The 17,761-nt window shown below is 41.1% G+C and overlaps 1 protein-coding gene across 1 annotated transcript in view; it reads left to right on the top strand.

Annotated features, from left to right (window-relative positions):
- The window catches only part of myo15aa (myosin XVAa), a 43,550-nt gene that overhangs the window by 4,139 nt on the left and 21,650 nt on the right, over positions 1 to 17,761 (top strand). Inside the window, exons 4-27 of the mRNA XM_082529791.1 lie at positions 2,752 to 2,861; positions 3,078 to 3,152; positions 5,342 to 5,432; positions 5,837 to 5,940; positions 6,069 to 6,132; positions 6,219 to 6,332; positions 6,449 to 6,610; positions 6,855 to 6,968; positions 10,777 to 10,835; positions 11,117 to 11,240; positions 12,360 to 12,455; positions 12,883 to 13,014; positions 13,104 to 13,229; positions 13,348 to 13,425; positions 13,520 to 13,674; positions 13,765 to 13,810; positions 13,894 to 14,018; positions 15,155 to 15,272; positions 15,484 to 15,659; positions 16,010 to 16,094; positions 16,330 to 16,383; positions 16,541 to 16,622; positions 16,937 to 17,067; positions 17,261 to 17,356. Of these exons, the coding sequence (XP_082385917.1) occupies positions 2,752 to 2,861; positions 3,078 to 3,152; positions 5,342 to 5,432; positions 5,837 to 5,940; positions 6,069 to 6,132; positions 6,219 to 6,332; positions 6,449 to 6,610; positions 6,855 to 6,968; positions 10,777 to 10,835; positions 11,117 to 11,240; positions 12,360 to 12,455; positions 12,883 to 13,014; positions 13,104 to 13,229; positions 13,348 to 13,425; positions 13,520 to 13,674; positions 13,765 to 13,810; positions 13,894 to 14,018; positions 15,155 to 15,272; positions 15,484 to 15,659; positions 16,010 to 16,094; positions 16,330 to 16,383; positions 16,541 to 16,622; positions 16,937 to 17,067; positions 17,261 to 17,356 (2,517 nt within the window). The remainder of the gene's footprint in view (positions 1 to 2,751; positions 2,862 to 3,077; positions 3,153 to 5,341; positions 5,433 to 5,836; positions 5,941 to 6,068; positions 6,133 to 6,218; positions 6,333 to 6,448; positions 6,611 to 6,854; positions 6,969 to 10,776; positions 10,836 to 11,116; positions 11,241 to 12,359; positions 12,456 to 12,882; positions 13,015 to 13,103; positions 13,230 to 13,347; positions 13,426 to 13,519; positions 13,675 to 13,764; positions 13,811 to 13,893; positions 14,019 to 15,154; positions 15,273 to 15,483; positions 15,660 to 16,009; positions 16,095 to 16,329; positions 16,384 to 16,540; positions 16,623 to 16,936; positions 17,068 to 17,260; positions 17,357 to 17,761) is intronic.

Below are 17,761 nucleotides of genomic sequence, written 5' to 3'. Positions count from 1 at the left end.
AAAACTGAGCGAGAGGGGCTGCTATTGTGTGTGTGTGTGTGTGTGTGGATAATAGCAAACACTGAAATACATTTTTGCAAGCAGCAATGAATTTTGTTCACTCTAATTTAGCTTTTCTTCTCTCAAAATAAATTTCTCCTCAAAATGCAACACTTGCACCTGCAATTTTTTTTTACATGCGCTCAATTTTTTTTACGTGCGCTCAGAATAGTGGCACAAAAATAATGCCATAGCTGTGGGGTTCATGCAGTCCTGGTCACCAAAAACATCGCCTGTCAAGTTAAATGTCTATGATATTTCAGGATTTTTTTTGTAATTCTTTATTCAATATTTGGTGGTGACTAAATGATGACAGTACGGTGGCCCTGAGAGGCCAAATGGACTGCAACTTAAGAAAACACCAGCAATAAGAAAAATGCTGCAAAAGCACACAAAACACAACAGAAATAGGAAAAAACACAAGGGAAGTGTTTCTGGGGAGACAATAACCCGACAGACCAGTTCCAGGAACCCAAAACATGGTAGGCGTGTTTTATCATGATTCATATAATACTGATGACGGATTTTTAGGCTAATAGTTAGGCTAACACACTTAGCTCTCATCTTTTCTTTCCTCACAAAACCGATAGATCCTCCACTTCTGTTAAGTGTCTTCCAGCGCAATTCTTAACATATTTTGGTTCCTGCAGCTGGTCCGTCAGATCTCCCCAGAAACACTTCCCTTGTGCTTTTGGATATCTGTTTTTTCCTATTTCCGTTGTCGTTTTTCCTATTTCTGTTGTGTTTTGTGTCCTTTTGCAGCGTTTTTCTTATTGCTGGTGTTTTCTTAAGTTGCAGTCCGTTTGGCCTCTCAGGGCCACCGTACGACAGATACAAATTTTGATGTCTTTTAAATTCCACGCAGGTGATGTACAGGGAGTGCAGAATTATTAGGCAAGTTGTATTTTTGAGGAATAATGTTATTATTGAACAACAACCATGTTCTCAATGAACCCAAAAAAAATCATTAATATCAAAGCTGAATGTTTTTGGAAGTTGTTTTTAGTTTTAGCTATTTTAGGGGGATATCTGTGTGTGCAGGTGATTATTACTGTGCATAATTATTAGGCAACTTAACAAAAAACAAATATATACCCATTTCAATGATTTATTTTTACCAGTGAAACCAATATAACATCTCCACATTCACAAATATACATTTCTGACATTCAAAAACAAAACAAAAACAAATCAGCGACCAATATAGCCACCTTTCTTTGCAAGGACACTCAAAAGCCTGCCATCCATGGATTCTGTCAGTGTTTTCATCTGTTCACCATCAACATTGCGTGCAGCAGCAACCACAGCCTCCCAGACACTGTTCAGAGAGGTGTACTGTTTCCCCTCCTTGTAAATCTCACATTTGATGATGGACCACAGGTTCTCAATGGGGTTCAGATCAGGTGAACAAGGAGGCCATGTCATTAGTTTTTCTTCTTTTATACCCTTTCTTGCCAGCCACGCTGTGGAGTACTTGGACGCGTGTGATGGAGCATTGTCCTGCATGAAAATCATGTTTTTCTTGAAGGATGCAGACTTCTTCCTGTACCACTGCTTGAAGAAGGTGTCTTCCAGAAACTGGCAGTAGGACTGGGAGTTGAGCTTGACTCCATCCTCAACCCGAAAAGGCCCCACAAGCTCATCTTTGATGATACCAGCCCAAACCAGTACTCCACCTCCACCTTGCTGGCGTCTGAGTCGGACTGGAGCTCTCTGCCCTTTACCAATCCAGCCACGGGCCCATCCATCTGGCCCATCAAGACTCACTCTCATTTCATCAGTCCATAAAACCTTAGAAAAACCAGTCTTGAGATATTTCTTGGCCCAGTCTTGACGTTTCAGCTTGTGTGTCTTGTTCAGTGGTGGTCGTCTTTCAGCCTTTCTTACCTTGGCCATGTCTCTGAGTATTGCACACCTTGTGCTTTTGGGCACTCCAGTGATGTTGCAGCTCTGAAATATGGCCAAACTGGTGGCAAGTGGCATGTTGGCAGCTGCACGCTTGACTTTTCTCAGTTCATGGGCAGTTATTTGACGCCTTGGTTTTTCCACACGCTTCTTGCGACCCTGTTGACTATTTTGAATGAAACGCTTGATTGTTCGATGATCACGCTTCAAAGCTTTGCAATTTTGAGACTGCTGCATCCCTCTGCAAGATATCTCACTATTTTTGACTTTTCTGAGCCTGTCAAGTCCTTCTTTTGACCCATTTTGCCAAAGGAAAGGACGTTGCCTAATAATTATGCACACCTGATATAGGGTGTTGATGTCATTAGACCACACCCCTTCTCATTACAGAGATGCACATCACCTAATATGCTTAATTGGTAGTAGGCTTTCAAGCCTATACAGCTTGGAGTAAGACAACATGCATGAAGAGGATGATGTGGACAAAATACTCATTTGCCTAATAATTCTGCACTCCCTGTATGTTGAACGTGACAAACAGTGAAAGATAGCATTTGCAGGGGGATAGTGAAATGCACATATAGTAACACAGAAAATCAAAAGAATTGGGATTTATAATAAGTGTTTTTAAAACATATATTAATAATTGTGGTATGTGTGACAATGTTCATGAAAAGTTTTTGTTCAGATTGGTCCACGTGTTAAGGGATAGATAGGGTACACAGACACATGTTCCTACACACATACACTATGATCATTATGGTAAAATTACTTTCTTTGTGAACCTCTTCTTTCTTTTTTGTCCAGACATACATAGGCAGCATTCTGGTGTCTGTGAACCCCTATAAGATGCAAAACACCTATGGGACAGACATGGTGCTCATGTACAAGGGCTGTGCCTTGGGAGAAAACCCTCCGTAAGTTATTTTCACTCTAAAATTGTTGAACCGTGAACCTTATATTTAAAAAACAAAACAATAAATGTCAAATTATTAAGTATGTTTCATCCATGCTGACAGCTGTAAATAACTGTCAGCAACAGAGGATCAAAGTGCAGAAAGAGGGAAGCAGAATACTTTGTTGCGCTTCCTTTAAGAGTCTGAAGGCTTGTTGTGTATCTCTTTCTCCTTCAGGCATTTGTTTGCCATAGCAAACGCTGCTCATTCCCAAATGATGGATGCCAAAAAAAAACAGGTCATAATAATCAGGTAAGAGGCTGACTCTCATTGTTTCTTCAGTCACTTTCTCTGTAAATATGAATCAGACAACAGAGACGTGCATGCAGTTAATTATACGGTGCATTGTATTTTTAACATCTGAGTCTTGCAATGTGAAGCTTTTCTTTTGTATCCTTTGATATATCATTGGTAACCTTTCAAGGTTGTCCGTGAAGCTTCTTGGTTAAAGGTTTCCATCTACAGATGGATTAGTGTTTGTAAATTCATGAGTGTCTGTCTGTGGTTTACTGGCCAGCAAACTTAAGATGGAGTGTTTTGCTCCATGTCAGAACTGATCTCTTGGAAGAAAAAACACACACACACACAAACACACACACGCACATAAACCAGTGAAGTTAAATTTACCAACACTTGAGTGTGACTTCATTTAGTGGCTGCGCTCATCTGTGAAAACAAACACACCGACATCCAGAGGTTTGCACAAACATAGGTCTATGCTTTTGGATATGACAAAAGACACTCATAATATACACATAAACGCACACTCACACATGCACACGCCCTCACAAACCTGGAACACTTTAGCCGTATTCGGAAGGAGACACCTGTAAGGAAAGCCCAGCCAGGTCTGAGTTGGAGCAGGTTATGTTTCAGAGGTGTGTGTGTGTTTGTGTGTGAGTAGTACATTTGTGCGGGTTGTGTGCTTGCAAGTGTGTCTTTGTGTTTCAGTTAGTATGTGTTAAGGGGTAACTGAGGTCTGGTGTACAGTGACCAATAATGGTCCTGTTTTTAGCTAAGCAGCCATTGAGCTGAAACCCTATGCTGGAATGCGGTGAAGGTGCCAGCATCCCTAAATGCACACACACACACACACACACACACACACACACACACACACACACACACACACACACCCTTTGGCCAAGCTTACATAATGGTGGTATTTAGTGCTTGGCAATGGTAGATCAATGGACCTGTGTGTGCATGTGTGTGAAACTCTTTCAGGTGGTTTAATGCAAAAGTGGAACCGAAGCCTTGCCTAATGCAAGATTAGCCTTGTCTCACATCACTTAGTCAATTAAGTCAAACACTCTGCAAGCACCACCACAGAAGTGAAAAGGATCAAATAATGGACGCTCTAAATGATTTCTGGAAGTCCTGAGAAGCTGTGCTCTAATTCAGGGTAATGTTCACACTTGGTGAGCTTTTCCTTGCATCAAACCTGTTTTTGTATTTCCACTAGTAGAATGCAGATGATCAAAATAGTTCAGAGTTATTTTTGCCTACCATTAAAGAATATAATCTTTTACACTGCTCAAAAATAAAAGGAACACTTTTTATTCAGAGTATACCATCAAGTTAGTTAAACTTCTGGGATGTCAGCATGACTGGTTTGGTGGTGGGTCAGGGATGGTCTGGGGGGGCATATCCATGGAGGACACACCTTTACAGGCTAGGCACTGACACCATGACTGGCGTTACATATCGGGATGAAATCCTTGGACCCACTGATACACCCAACTCTGGTGCAGTGGATACTGGATTCCTCCTGCTGCTCATCTCATGTACCAAGAGTATGTAGGCAGTTCCTGGAGGATGAAGGATCTGATACCATTCACTGGCCCCCACGTTTGCCTGACCTAAATCCAATAGAACACCTCTGGGACATTATGTTTCAGTCCATCCGACGCTGCCAGACTGCACCTCAGACGGTCCAGGAGCTCAGTGATGCCTTGGCCCAGATCTGGGAAGAGATCCCCCAGGACACCATCTGTCTCATTAGGAACACCCCCCGACGTAGTCAGGCATGCATGGAATCATTTCTATCACTTGATGTGCCATCATTTCATTGAGCACATTGCCCAGTCCATATCTGTGTAGATATCAGCATCATTTCTTTCCACTGAGATCAGTGTTTCCAAAGTGTTCCTTTATGGAAATGGCACCTCATAATTAACCCATCATGGCTGTATAACAATAAAGCTTTTTGTATCTGGGCTTTGAAAAAGCACACACAAATTTTAAACATTAAAAACTGGGCATTGTAATGTTTGATAAGCTCAGTTTGTATGCACTAATATTCAAACTTTCCAGGTGCTGGTTATCTGAGGAAAAGTTGTCTCCAGCTCAGCTGAGCACTGGGGCAGTTCTTGATTGTTTTCATTGCCGTGTTGATGGGTTTTCTGTATTCCCAGTGAGACTCTGTTACTGTGTTTCAGTGGGGAGAGTGGGTCTGGAAAAACCGAGTCCACCAAACTCATCCTTCGCTACCTAGCAGCTGTACTTCACAAAACTAATCTTGCGCAACAGGTATGCACACACACTTCCTGACATGAATAAAGAACTGCCATCAGAGTTGGATATTTGCAAACTAAGACACTCAAAGTTTTCCTTCTTGTAATGACGACTAATGTGCTTGTGCATATTTTTTATTTGCCTGTATCTCCGGTGGCTTTCCTTGGGTGCAGATTGAGGTAGTTGGGGTTTTCTGCATGCTGCGTGTTTTATATTTTACAAGTAATTTTCATCAATGGCCATAAGAATATCAGGTTACTGTGTTTTGCCGTGGTGTGTTTTTCTATGATTCATTTGGCCAGACATTCCCACTGAAACAGCTTCTTTCCTGTGTGTTGTACAGTTACAGTTACTGCTCCCTTTATAAGGCGATCTGATAAAGGTTTATATATTGTTTGTGTGTTTGGCATCCCTGATAGATACTTGAGGCAGCTCCTCTTCTGGAATCTTTTGGAAATGCCAAAACCGTGCGGAACGATAATTCCAGTCGCTTTGGGAAGTACATTGAGGTCTTTATGGAGAAGTGAGTTGTTGTTTTTTTTAAAAAGCAACAAGCAAAACTTTGACCTCTGCTCTGATCTCACTCCAGCTTCTTTTACTTCTGAAGCTGCTTCTTTTTCACGTGTGTTTTCTGATTCCTTGTTTTCCCAGTGGTAGGATCAGTGGTGCCATAACCTCTCAGTATCTGCTGGAAAAATCCCGCATCGTCTTTCAGGTGAGGCAAGCTGACACAAAGGTCTCGATAGCTTGTTTATTTCTGTATATGGAAGTGTTGCTGTAAATGTGCCGCGTGTGCTTCAGGCCAAAAATGAGAGGAACTATCACATCTTCTACGAGATGCTGGCAGGTCTTCCTTCGCAGCAGAAGCAGGCCTTCTATCTACAAGAAGCTGAAACCTACTATTACCTCAACCAGGTAGAAGATAGTTTGAGTTTGATCATCATCATTGTCAGTGATTTTGGGTCACGACCCTTCCAAAAATCCTTCTCGGGTCACGTTTAGCACTGCTGGTCTTCTCGTTCTGCACACAGGGAGAGGATTGTGGGATAAAAGGGAAGAACGATGCAGAGGACTTTCTACGTCTGCTTTCTGCCATGGAAATCCTTCACTTCACTGCGGATGACCAGTCGTCCATCTTTAGAGTCCTGTCTTCCATACTGCACCTGGGCAATGTTTACTTTCAGAGGCATGAGGTGTGAATTATTTTATTTCTCAGGTTTTTCTCGTATGTCATCCCTTTTTTTAAATTTTGATTAATATAATAATAAGGTGCAAAGTGTTCAGTCACCTAGACTAATGAGTTAAATTCTAAAATAAACTAAACTTTATCAGGACAATAAAAACTATGTAAGATAAGCAGCAAAGATTTTCCCACAGGTAATTCTTCTTTTCTTTTTTCTTTTCTTTTTGCATTTCTATTTTCCTCCTGAACTGCAGGCTGATGGCCAGGAGGTGGCGTCAGTGGTTAGCACTCAGGAGATCAGAGTAGTCGCAGAGCTGCTGCAGATCTCACCAGAAGGACTACAGAAAGCCGTCACCTACAAAGTCACAGTCAGTATCAAACCGTGTCCCGTCTGCATGTGCACTGATGTTCTGTCTTTTGTTCGTTCAGTGCTTGAAAACAACAAGCATAGCACTGCAGTCTGTGACATTCCTGAACCTGGAGGTGATTTTTCTACATTGTCAACAGGAAGGTGATGTGGCACTATGCCAGCGTTTCTACCTTACTTACACAGCTGTGGTTACATTAAAGGCATTGTATCGCCCAGAGTGTCGCTTACGCAGACACAAAGGAGACACATGTGTTGATGCCACACACAGAGTGAAAGAATGAAAGACAAGAAAGAGGCAAACTGCTGTCATCGACCTGCTTGGATGGTTCTTTTCTCATCCTGACCTCCTCTGGTCGGTTATTAGGATCGTTTCTATCCAACCTGACTATTTCTATAAAGCAGGGGGTTTTGTGGAGTATTTGGTTATCAATTCCAATGAACCATGCCATGTTTTAAAGGGGAATTTAAATATATTGGAGTGCAAAACATTGGAAGATACTTTGTATATGTTTGCGTTTTAAGGCCTTAAACAGAACAATGAATTTAGAAGTGAAAGAATTGAAAAACAAATCAAACATGTGCATATAGCAGCCTGTAAACTAGGAGAGCCTTCAGCATTTGTGAAGGAGGTGCATGATTATTTATCGAAGGACTTCACTGCTGATTTAGTTTAAATCTAGGACAGCTCATAGCTCTGTGTAGTGCAGGAGAGTGACTCAGTTTATCAAAGATTTATTGGAGGAGTCTGATTAAAATTGTTCCCTTTTTTAAAAAAAAGTTTTGATTCCTTTATTAAGAGCCAAACATTCAACCCAGTAACTTTTTTGACCCAGCTGATAAACTACCAGCAAAATGGCAGACATCCTCAAGTGAATGTACAGCATGAAAAAAAAGTCTAAAACTGAGTTTTGCAACTTTAGCTTTTACCTTTGTTGGTGTATTAGTGGTATTCAAATAAATGCAGATGTGCCTTTAATAGGTCACTTTTAATGATCTGTATCACTTTCACATGGTGAAAACAAGACTTTGCAACATTATACACAAACAGCACAATTTGATTAAGCTCTTGACATCATTGAGGAGGAAACGTCTCTCACCAGGACCAAGATCAGGAAGGGCAGCCATCTGCCTCAGCCAGTGAAGGCAAAAGGGGCAAAAAAGTATGATGCACAGACAATATATATAAAAAAAACAAACCAAAAAACAAGGACGGGTCAGTCTAAATTAATTCAGTTCTATTCAGTTTTATTTTATATATGGATCAAATCACAACAGTTGCCCCAAGACACTTTATATTGTAAGCTAAAGACCCTAAAATAACACAGAGGAAACAGAGAACAACAATAACCCTCTGTTAGCAAACACTTGGGAACAGTGGGAAGGGAAAACTCCCTTTTTACAGGAAGAAACTTCCAGCAGAAAGAGCCTCAGGGAGGAGCAGCCATCTGCTGTGACCGTTTGGGCCTGAGCGGTGGAGACAGGACAAAAGACAGACTGTGGAAGAGAGCCAGAGATTATTAATAACTAATCATTAAATGGAGACTCCTAAAACGAGTGACTGAAACCATCAACTCAGCAGGAAATTGTATAGAGTGGTCAAGTCAGAAAGTCCTCTTTCTTATAGGCCTCTATAGGTCTGAATGTCTTTTTTGCAGCCATCTGGTGGTCTGCAGTTAGAATGCAATTTGAGGGCACTTTCACACTGGTTTAATTTTTCCAACCCAGAACAGGAGGCAGCCCACAGCACTGGAGACTCGCAAGGGGGAAAGCATGAATGTAAACGGCTGCACACATCCACACATCCTCGATACATCAGAGGACACAGAAAAAATTCATATATAGTATTTAGACTGAGCTATGCTATTTTAAAAGGGAAAGCATCTTTTTACTTCTTTTATTTTTAGTGTGCTGCAGAGATGAACAGCCACATTCAGCTTATAGCTCCAGGGCGTGAATCTGTCAGTCATGCTTTTGTTGTGATTTCAGCTTTTTATGCTTCTGGTTTTTGAATCTAACCAGCTGGGAATCCTCTTTGTCCAAAGAACGCAGTTACTTATTTCCACGAGACTTTGCTGTTTGCATCTTAGTGTCTTCATTTCTATACCTTACACATTCTCCTGCATAAAGAAGAAATGCTGTTTTGTTTTCATGTGAACTTTCTTGAGGTCCATCGAATTCAAACTGGGACAGGATGGTAAATTGGTCATTTTTTTTATGCTCTGAAGGAACTTCTTTAAAAACAGTAAACAGTTAGGTGGTGACAATTTTAAAACCTAGATTGTTTGCAGTACAAATAAATAAATTTGGTTCCATTTTTCCTTATTGTTGCCCACATGGTCAAGTGTGATTAAAAAACAAACTATTTTTGTTATTAATTCCAAACTAACCCAAACTGAGTGTGGAGAAGTGTCACAATACCAGTAAGTATTAAAACCAGAGAGCATAAAAACCTTTGCAGAAGCCTGGCTTTACTTGAACTTATCTCCTTTATTATTTTAAAGCAGCATAAGAGATTTCACAGCTCCAGAAAGTTTGATGGAGCTTTTGAAGGAACTGTCAGTGTTAACAGCGCAGTTAAAGGACTTGAACGTGACTTACAATAGCCAAAAAAAGAGAGGATCCTCCATCGCATTTGCTGTTCAGTTATCCTTAATTACCAGTACATGAGCTATTGATGTGGTCATTATCATCCAGCTAGGAAATGAAGTGAATCCATACCAAATCCAGGAAAGGAACAATTAAAATATCCCACTGTCCATACAAGTGTTCCAGTTGGTCATCCACCTATTTGCGTATTTCCTTGTTTGCTTAATTTCCATCATATCCATGAACAAAGTAGAAAAAAAACATATTTTTTTTGTTAAGCAAAGTATTTCTCCTCTTAGTATTTCGTTTTTTGGATCCATTTTCTTTTATGTGTAAGTGTCCAGTAGTTTCTCTGTCCGGTTTAAGGGCTGATTCAACTCGTCCTGACCCCTCTGGTGCTGCCTCTGGTGAGGAATGAGGGTGATGGGAGAATTAAAAGAGAGAAACATCTAATTATCACCCACCTTATATCTTCCACATACACATGCTCCTATACACTAACCAAGGACCTTTTGTATAATTGAGTTCCTAATTACAAAGGTGCCTGAGTAACAGGAGAGGGGTGGGTCGTACCCACTCATTTCCTCTCACTGGAGGAATCATGTGTACACATTAGTGTCTTTGTGTGAGCGCACACGTGTGTGTGTGTGATAATTAAGTGTGTTTGGCAAGAGAGGGTCTCAAGTCTCAAAGCATTCTTTATCTGATCAGATCTCAAGTTTAAGACACCCGAATCAATGAATAAGAGAGTAGAAGAAAGGGAATAAGGGAAGAGCTGAAAGGATGCAAAGGAGTGGATACAAATATAGGAAAAGAAGTTAAATAGGAAGCAGTTCAGTAAAAACAAAGGGTGAAAAGCCTAACTCTTCAGCCCAGAACTTATGGCGTCCTGTTGTGATTCTTCAATTGCAGAAGAAAAAGTTCTGCTTCTATAAAATATATATTACAGTGCAGGAAAAAAAAAGGAAAAACAGGCTGGAAGAAGCAGGAAGCAGGTGGAGGATAAGACCACCTGATCTGTCAGCCCAAGATGAGAGCCTCACCACAGTTACTGAACAGGCACCAATGAGGGGCACATTAGCAGGAAATTTGGGTGCAATTCCATTTTTAATTTGAACTTAAAGCCTTTCAACTTCAAACCAAGATGAAAGGAGGCTTGAGACTCTATATTATCAGGTAGACGCCTGCGTAAAACGTGCTGACTTAATGTTTTTTCACAGGAAACAATGAGGGACAAGATCTACACCCCTCTGAGTGTAGAAAGTGCTATTGATGCCAGGTGAGAGACAGCTACACACAGAACATGCCGTGCATAAAAAATCATTACATTTATTACCGTTAATTTATTTAAATAACATGTTTGCATCTTTATCATTATGTATGCATGCACACTAATACATGTGCACTAAATTACTAACACATATGCAATCTTAAAATCCCTTTTGTCTTAAAGTTTTACCTAATAAAATTCTTGCTAATAACAATGCATATGTTTTCTTTCTCCTTTTTAATTTCTTATATCATTGTGTCACTCGCTGCCCACCACTCACACACATCCAGAGATGCTGTTGCCAAGATCCTATATTCGCTGCTCTTCCGCTGGTTAACAGAGAGGATCAATGGTCAGGTGTACCCTCACCAACACACCCTCTCCATCTCCATCCTGGACATTTACGGATTTGAGGTAACGGAGCCTTGTTGTATGTTTGACCTTAAACCCCTCAGAAAAAACTAGAATGCAATGAATCCTTAGTAGGTTCTAAAATTACTTTAAACTTAATCACAGATGAATAACAGCGCATGATATATTGCACCTTGTCATTATTTATTTAATAATTATTAAGCCAAAATGAAGAGGCAGCTTTACTTCTTCTATAGGAATTATAGGAATGCTACTTTCAGCTGCTCCTTTGCCACATGGGGTCGTCGCAGCCGGCAGCTCTACGTCTTTGATTCATTAGAGTTTTGCACCAGATACCCTTCATGACACCACCCCAAAGGGGATTTGTGGCTTTGGCTGGAATTGAAGCAGCAACCTTTCACTCACACTACATCATGAGAATGATTGGTCACAAGTGGAAAGTATTAAAAACTGCTGCCAATCGACACAGGAGTGAACGACCCAGCAAATTCACCCTGAGGTCATACCGTGCAATATTCAGAAAAACTGCAAAAACCCAAGAGCTCCATCTCAACTCTACAGGCCTCAGTTAGGATGTTGAATGTTAAAGTTCATGACAGTATAGTTATAAAAAAGACTGAACAAGTGTGGCCTGTTTGGAAAGGCTCACAGAAGGAAGCCTCTTCTCTTAGGACAGTTTAAGTGTGCAAATTTGCGGTGCACGAGCAGCTTATCAACACAAACACCTGATACCAGCTGTTAAACATGTGGTGCAGGGGTGATGATTCGGCTTGTTTTCCAGCCACGGGGCCTGGACGCCTTGCAGTTACTATGTTGAATATGAACTCCTCTGTATACCGAAGTACTCTAAAGTCAGATGTAAGACTGACAGCTAAAGCTAAAGCATTTGAAATAATCCGTCGCATTCCCAGTAATGCAGTCAAAGCTTTTATTGACATAACTTATAACTATAAGAGAAAAGATTCAGATTATTATCAGCAGGGAAGGAAGGAAGGAGGGCTTAACAATGTTGCACGTTAAAGATACTTAGAGGGACGTCCAGATAATCACTTTGTAGGCATGATGATGAGACAGAATTACCATAAGAATTACCATATATATGTGTGTGTGTGTGTGTGTGTGTGTGTGTGTGTGTGTGTGTGTGTGTGTGTGGGACAACAGGATCTGGTCCTCAACAGCTTCGAGCAGCTTTGCATTAATTATGCAAACGAGTACCTGCAACTCTTCTTTAACAGGATCGTATTCAGAGAGGAACAGGTGAGTCCACGTCACACTTGCCGATGAAAAGCACACACTCACGCACTTGTCCTATAACAATTGAGGACAAAAAATGCACATATTTGAGGCATCATATGCACGCAAATGGATCTTATTAAGTGTAGATTAGTGGCATATAAACATGTGAATCCTTTGCTTATTTCAGGCGTTGGCAACGTTCAACATCAAAACAGCCATTTTACCTCCTCCTACCAAACAGCAGGAGTAAAAGAGCAGCACTTGGGGGATGAGGGATAGACGGGTGGATGACAGATGTAACTGGGGGAGGATAAATGAATGTATTGCATATAGTATATGTATTAATAGGTAACCCTAACCTGTACCTCGTGAGCTGCAGGTTGCCAACATCTGGCTTAGGTAATAATGCAACTAATATTTTATGATCTTTTATGTGATCCTGTTGAAGGAGGAGTACAGCAGGGAGCAGATCCCATGGCAGGACATCACATTCAACGACAACCAGCCCTGCATCGACCTCATTGCCACTAAGCCTCATGGGATACTGAGGATTCTGGATGACCAGAGCGGTTTCCCGCAGGTGAGGATGAGGAGAAAGTACTGACAGACTTCCAGATTCCTTATATGGATTATAAAACTGGGACTTTTGGTGTGGTAATTTGTTGACAGGCAACAGACAACACTTTTCTTCAAAAGTGTCACTATCACCATGGCAGTAATCCACTGTACATGAAGCCAAAGATGCCGGTCCCAGAGTTCACAATTAAGCATTTTGCCGGGCGGGTCACTTACCAGGTACTAAGCTCCTCACTGAGATTCTCTTGGCTAGTTTCATTGTATTATAATTCATTGAAGTATTGAAAATGTGGTGAACTGTAATGACAAACAGAGTGATCATCTGTCACTGATGCAGGTTTACAAATTCCTGGATAAGAACTACGATCAGGTGCGTCAGGATGTCCTGGACCTGTTCATTCAGAGCAAGAACAAGGTCGGCTTGGTCTTAAAACTTAATCTAATCGACACAATTGCTAAGCAATGTTTTTGTAAAGTCTGTATTAATCTGTGCATTTGTGTGTTTCCAGATGGTATCGAACCTCTTCCTGGTTCATGCAGAGGCCACGGGTCAGCAGAGAGGTCACATAAGGAAGAGCAGCACAGTCACCAGAAAATACCAAGCTCCCACCGTCAGCAGCAAGTTTCAACAGTCCCTGCTGGAGCTGGTGGAGAAGATGGAGAGGTGAAGTACACATGTTCTCTCTCAGATCATAATTGGTTTTTATTGTTTTCATTAAAAAAAAATTATCATGTTTTTGTTGTTCCATTTCAGGTGCAATCCTTATTTCGTTCGCTGCATTAAGCCAAATAACATGAAGGTAGATCTTGAAGCGTCATATATTTAAAGTTAATTACCTGCACATACATTAGTGTTTCTGAGCTTTTGGACACCTGTCTTTAGCAACCAGGTGTGTTTGAGGACGAGCTGGTGAACAGCCAGCTGCGGCACTCTGGTGTCATGGAGACCATTAGGATCCGCAAAGAGGGATATCCAATCAGAATGCCATTCTATGTCTTCCTGTTCAGGTAACATGAACTCTGATCCTCAGCGTATTTGTTGAGTTTGTGAAGCTATTCAGGACTTTGTGTTCCCAAAAAAAATGAAGATAATTGATCTCACAGCTGAGGCAGAGGAGAACCTTCTATAACAGAAAATCCCAGCAATAACTGAGCAGACCGCGAAGTGGCAACTCATAGCTGATGCTCTTCTGATTTGCAAATATCATATGTCATGCCTTATTTAAGCTACTTCAACTGGTCCACAGTTGCACGTGTCTCTGCAAGTCACTTTGCAACCCAACTTTAACTAATTTTCTTCTTCTCATGCTTTGTCTGACTTAATCAGAGTCATAGCTGCTGTCATTGCGCTGCTCTTTGGTGGGGTCTTGCTGCTGCCCTCCCAGTACAAAGCCATGCCACCAAAGTTTAAAATTTTAATTCATGTGTAACTTTGTTTATGGTGTTGTCTTATTTGGCAAAAAAAAATGAACTATGGAAGATTCTGTAACCACAACCACAACCATAAAAGCACACAAAAAGAATAATTACACATTTCACACAATATACACTACATTGACTATGAGGACACGTACACATTATACCTACAGGAGCCTTTATTACATCCCATTATAAATCCACAGCCATTCATAATGTGTCTGTTAATGCGTCCATAATGCGTTTTCCTTCCTCCACCAAATTTTACAGTTGGCACAATGCAGTTTGGTGTTCAAACCCAGACTCATCCATCAGACTGCCTGATAGAGGAATGTGATTTGTTATGCCACAGAACTATTTTCCACTGCTTCAGAGTTCAGTGGTGGCATGATTTACTCCGCCTAGCACTTGGCATTGTGTCTGGTGATCTAATGCTTAAAGCATGGCCTTCAGCTATGGAGAGCCATGAAGTGAAGCTGCCAGTACTCCAAGAGCTTTGGTGTAAGTTGGCGACCCTGCTCTGTAACTTTGCATGGTCTGAGCTACTTTGGCTCCTAAACAATGCAACTGTTAAACAACAGTTTAACAGCTGATCGTGACCCAATACCTCTGTCCATATTACGTGTCTGAATTGCGACACAGTCAGTATCAATTTATATCAGGACTTCTTTTTTAAAAATCACTATTATCGACTGAGCACCCCTAATTTGAATGTGTGTCTCTGTCAGGTACAAGTCCCTGGCGGGGATACAGACACTTCCTGTGGCAAATGGAGAGAACTGTGTGTTGTTGCTCGGTAAACTGTGTCCTCTCCGACCAGGAGCCTACCATGTTGGAGTCACAAAGGTGAGCTTGTTCACATTAAGCCTCACAGTTAAAGACAGACCCAGCACCAACTGCTGGTCTAATGGCTGAGTAGAGATTGTTTTCCTGCTTTGTAGCTTGAAATTTGAGATACTATGGTTTGTTGGATCAATGTTATATCTTTTTTTTTTTGCATGAACTCACACATGTATTTGAATAATTGCACTTATATGTGTGTGTGTATGAATGGCAGTTGTTCCTAAAGGAGGACATCTACCAGCTGCTGGAGTGTAAGCGAGAGCGCTCTCGTCATCTTGCCGCCCTCACCCTGCAGCGTTACACTCGCATGTTCTTCGTCAGGAAACGCTACGTTGAATTCCGCAACAAAATCAGCAGGTTTCAGGCACACTGCCTAGGCTTCCTCGTTAGGTGAGGTGTCCCACAGAGATCTTACATTTTCAGTAGATTTTATTACAAAACAAAACGCAAATTCAGATTCTGATTGGAGTCCTGCATTCTTTCAATGTAATGATTCTGAATTCCAGTATGTGCTCAACCACATAGTTTAGGTTAAAAGGGCAGTGAGGTAAAGAAAATGTAAATTGTGTCTTTACATTAAAATCACTATAATTAAGAAATAAAGCTTTCAGTGAACTGTTGTGCTTGAGCTTGTAGCATGCTTGTGAAGTTTACCTCTGTGAATGTGGCAAATGTTAGGAAACAAGATCAACAATCAGTGCATTAGGATTCATTGTACTGAGATTCTCTTCATCTTCTAGGAAACGCTATGTGAAAATGAGGGAGAGTCTGGTCCGTTTCCGCTCTCTGGTCCACATGTATGTCAACCGGAAGCAGTACATTAAGGTACACTGAGATACTGTGGTTTGTTGGACTGATGTTTATACCTTCTGCCTGTGATTTTTTTTAAGTAACACATGTATTTGATGCAGTGTCCTTTCAAACATCTTCATGTTTTCTTCATTTCTAAGAAAATAATTTCAAATATGACCCACCCTTAAGCCTGCTTTGTGCTTTTGAGTCTTTCTGCTCTGGATTTACATTAAAACACTGACCATGTGTTTTTGGGATCTCATTGAAGATGAAGTTTGAAGCCAGGAGGAAAGCAGAAGAGGAGAGGAGGAGGAGAGAGATGGTAAGATGAAGGACTAGCTAAGACAAGACTTCAATGAGAAAAGCATCCGTGTTTTTGTTTTTGCACACTGGCATGAGTTCAAACCAGCAGCCTATGTTAGAGCTCTTCTAACCTCATTGTTAGTTTGCAGATAGATTAAAAGTGGTGTTTCTTTCAGGAGCTGACCAAAAGGGAGGTGGTTAATGTGACCCACTTGGTGATCCCTGCAGAGCTGGGCGCTTTGCTGCAGACAGCAGGAGGTGTGTAGACGTCTGTCCGTCTTTCCCGTCAGTGTGCATCACATGCACATAGATTATTCATGTGTGTGTGAGTGCTCCAGCCAGCTGTTTGAATGTGTCTTATCTCATCAGCACTGACAGTATCAAATTAAGAAATGATACGAACAGTTCTGACAGGGTGGAGCAGGAGGCCCATCATCTAATAAATAAACCAGACACTGAAAAATTGTCAAGGAATGTAAAAAAGTTTTAGGATTTTGTACATGTAAGTTTTTGGTGCTCTTCCATTACTCCTGGCTGACTCCTCGTTTAACCTTGTCTGTTACTCCCTTCAGTCCGGAGGGAGTTGCACTCAGACTGCTTGGCTCTGCTTCAGGCTCCTCATATCCAGGATGATGCTGAACTCACGTTGCCTCTGGACATCAACAACTACCCTTTCTTCCGCTATGTTCAGATTTACTTCAGGGTGAGATGCACGTGCATCAGCATGTCGTCATATGCTGTGTAACATACTGTGTATGTGCGTGGTTACTCAGATTTGAGGACAGCTGTTGAAGTTTGTGTTTAGATTTATCGGTTATAACATAATTTTGAAAGGTTTTAGGTAGATTTGTTTGAAAAGCTGTTTATTAAACACAGCAAATCTTTTGTTGCTGTAGGAGCCAAAGTTTGGGATGTTGATGGCTCCTCTGGAGTCATCTCTGACCCGTGTGGAGGACGACCTGAGAGGGGAGGCTCTGGAGCTTTTCAACATGGTAGGGTGATCTTTGTTCTCCCCTTAAAAGGCAGAGACTATGTAAACTGTTCTTTTTGGTTGTTTGTCTGTCCGTCGTGCACAGTTTTGAAACATCGAAGAGCTCGAGCTGATTTCAGTTGGGTGGAAATCGCCCCAAGGTCAAGGTCAAATGTGAAAATCAGTAAAAACCTTCCTATTACCCAGTTTTTATGAATCGTCTTCAAACCTCTCAACAGTATAGCAGGTCTTGGGGAAATGAGTACGTAAGTTAGCTAAGCATTTGACCTTAATCTTCATTGTTAGTGCCGAAGGTCAAATTTAACCTTGAACACAAACTTCAAGAAATCATATCAAGTGTCATACACTTTTTTAATGCAACGCCCTACGACGTCACAACTATGCCATAACAGGTTGTAATGAAAGC

Source organism: Aulonocara stuartgranti (assembly GCF_965226115.1).
Source record: "Aulonocara stuartgranti genome assembly, chromosome: 4".
Classification (NCBI taxonomy): domain Eukaryota; kingdom Metazoa; phylum Chordata; class Actinopteri; order Cichliformes; family Cichlidae; genus Aulonocara; species Aulonocara stuartgranti.
This window is presented reverse-complemented; position numbering and strand designations above follow the sequence as displayed.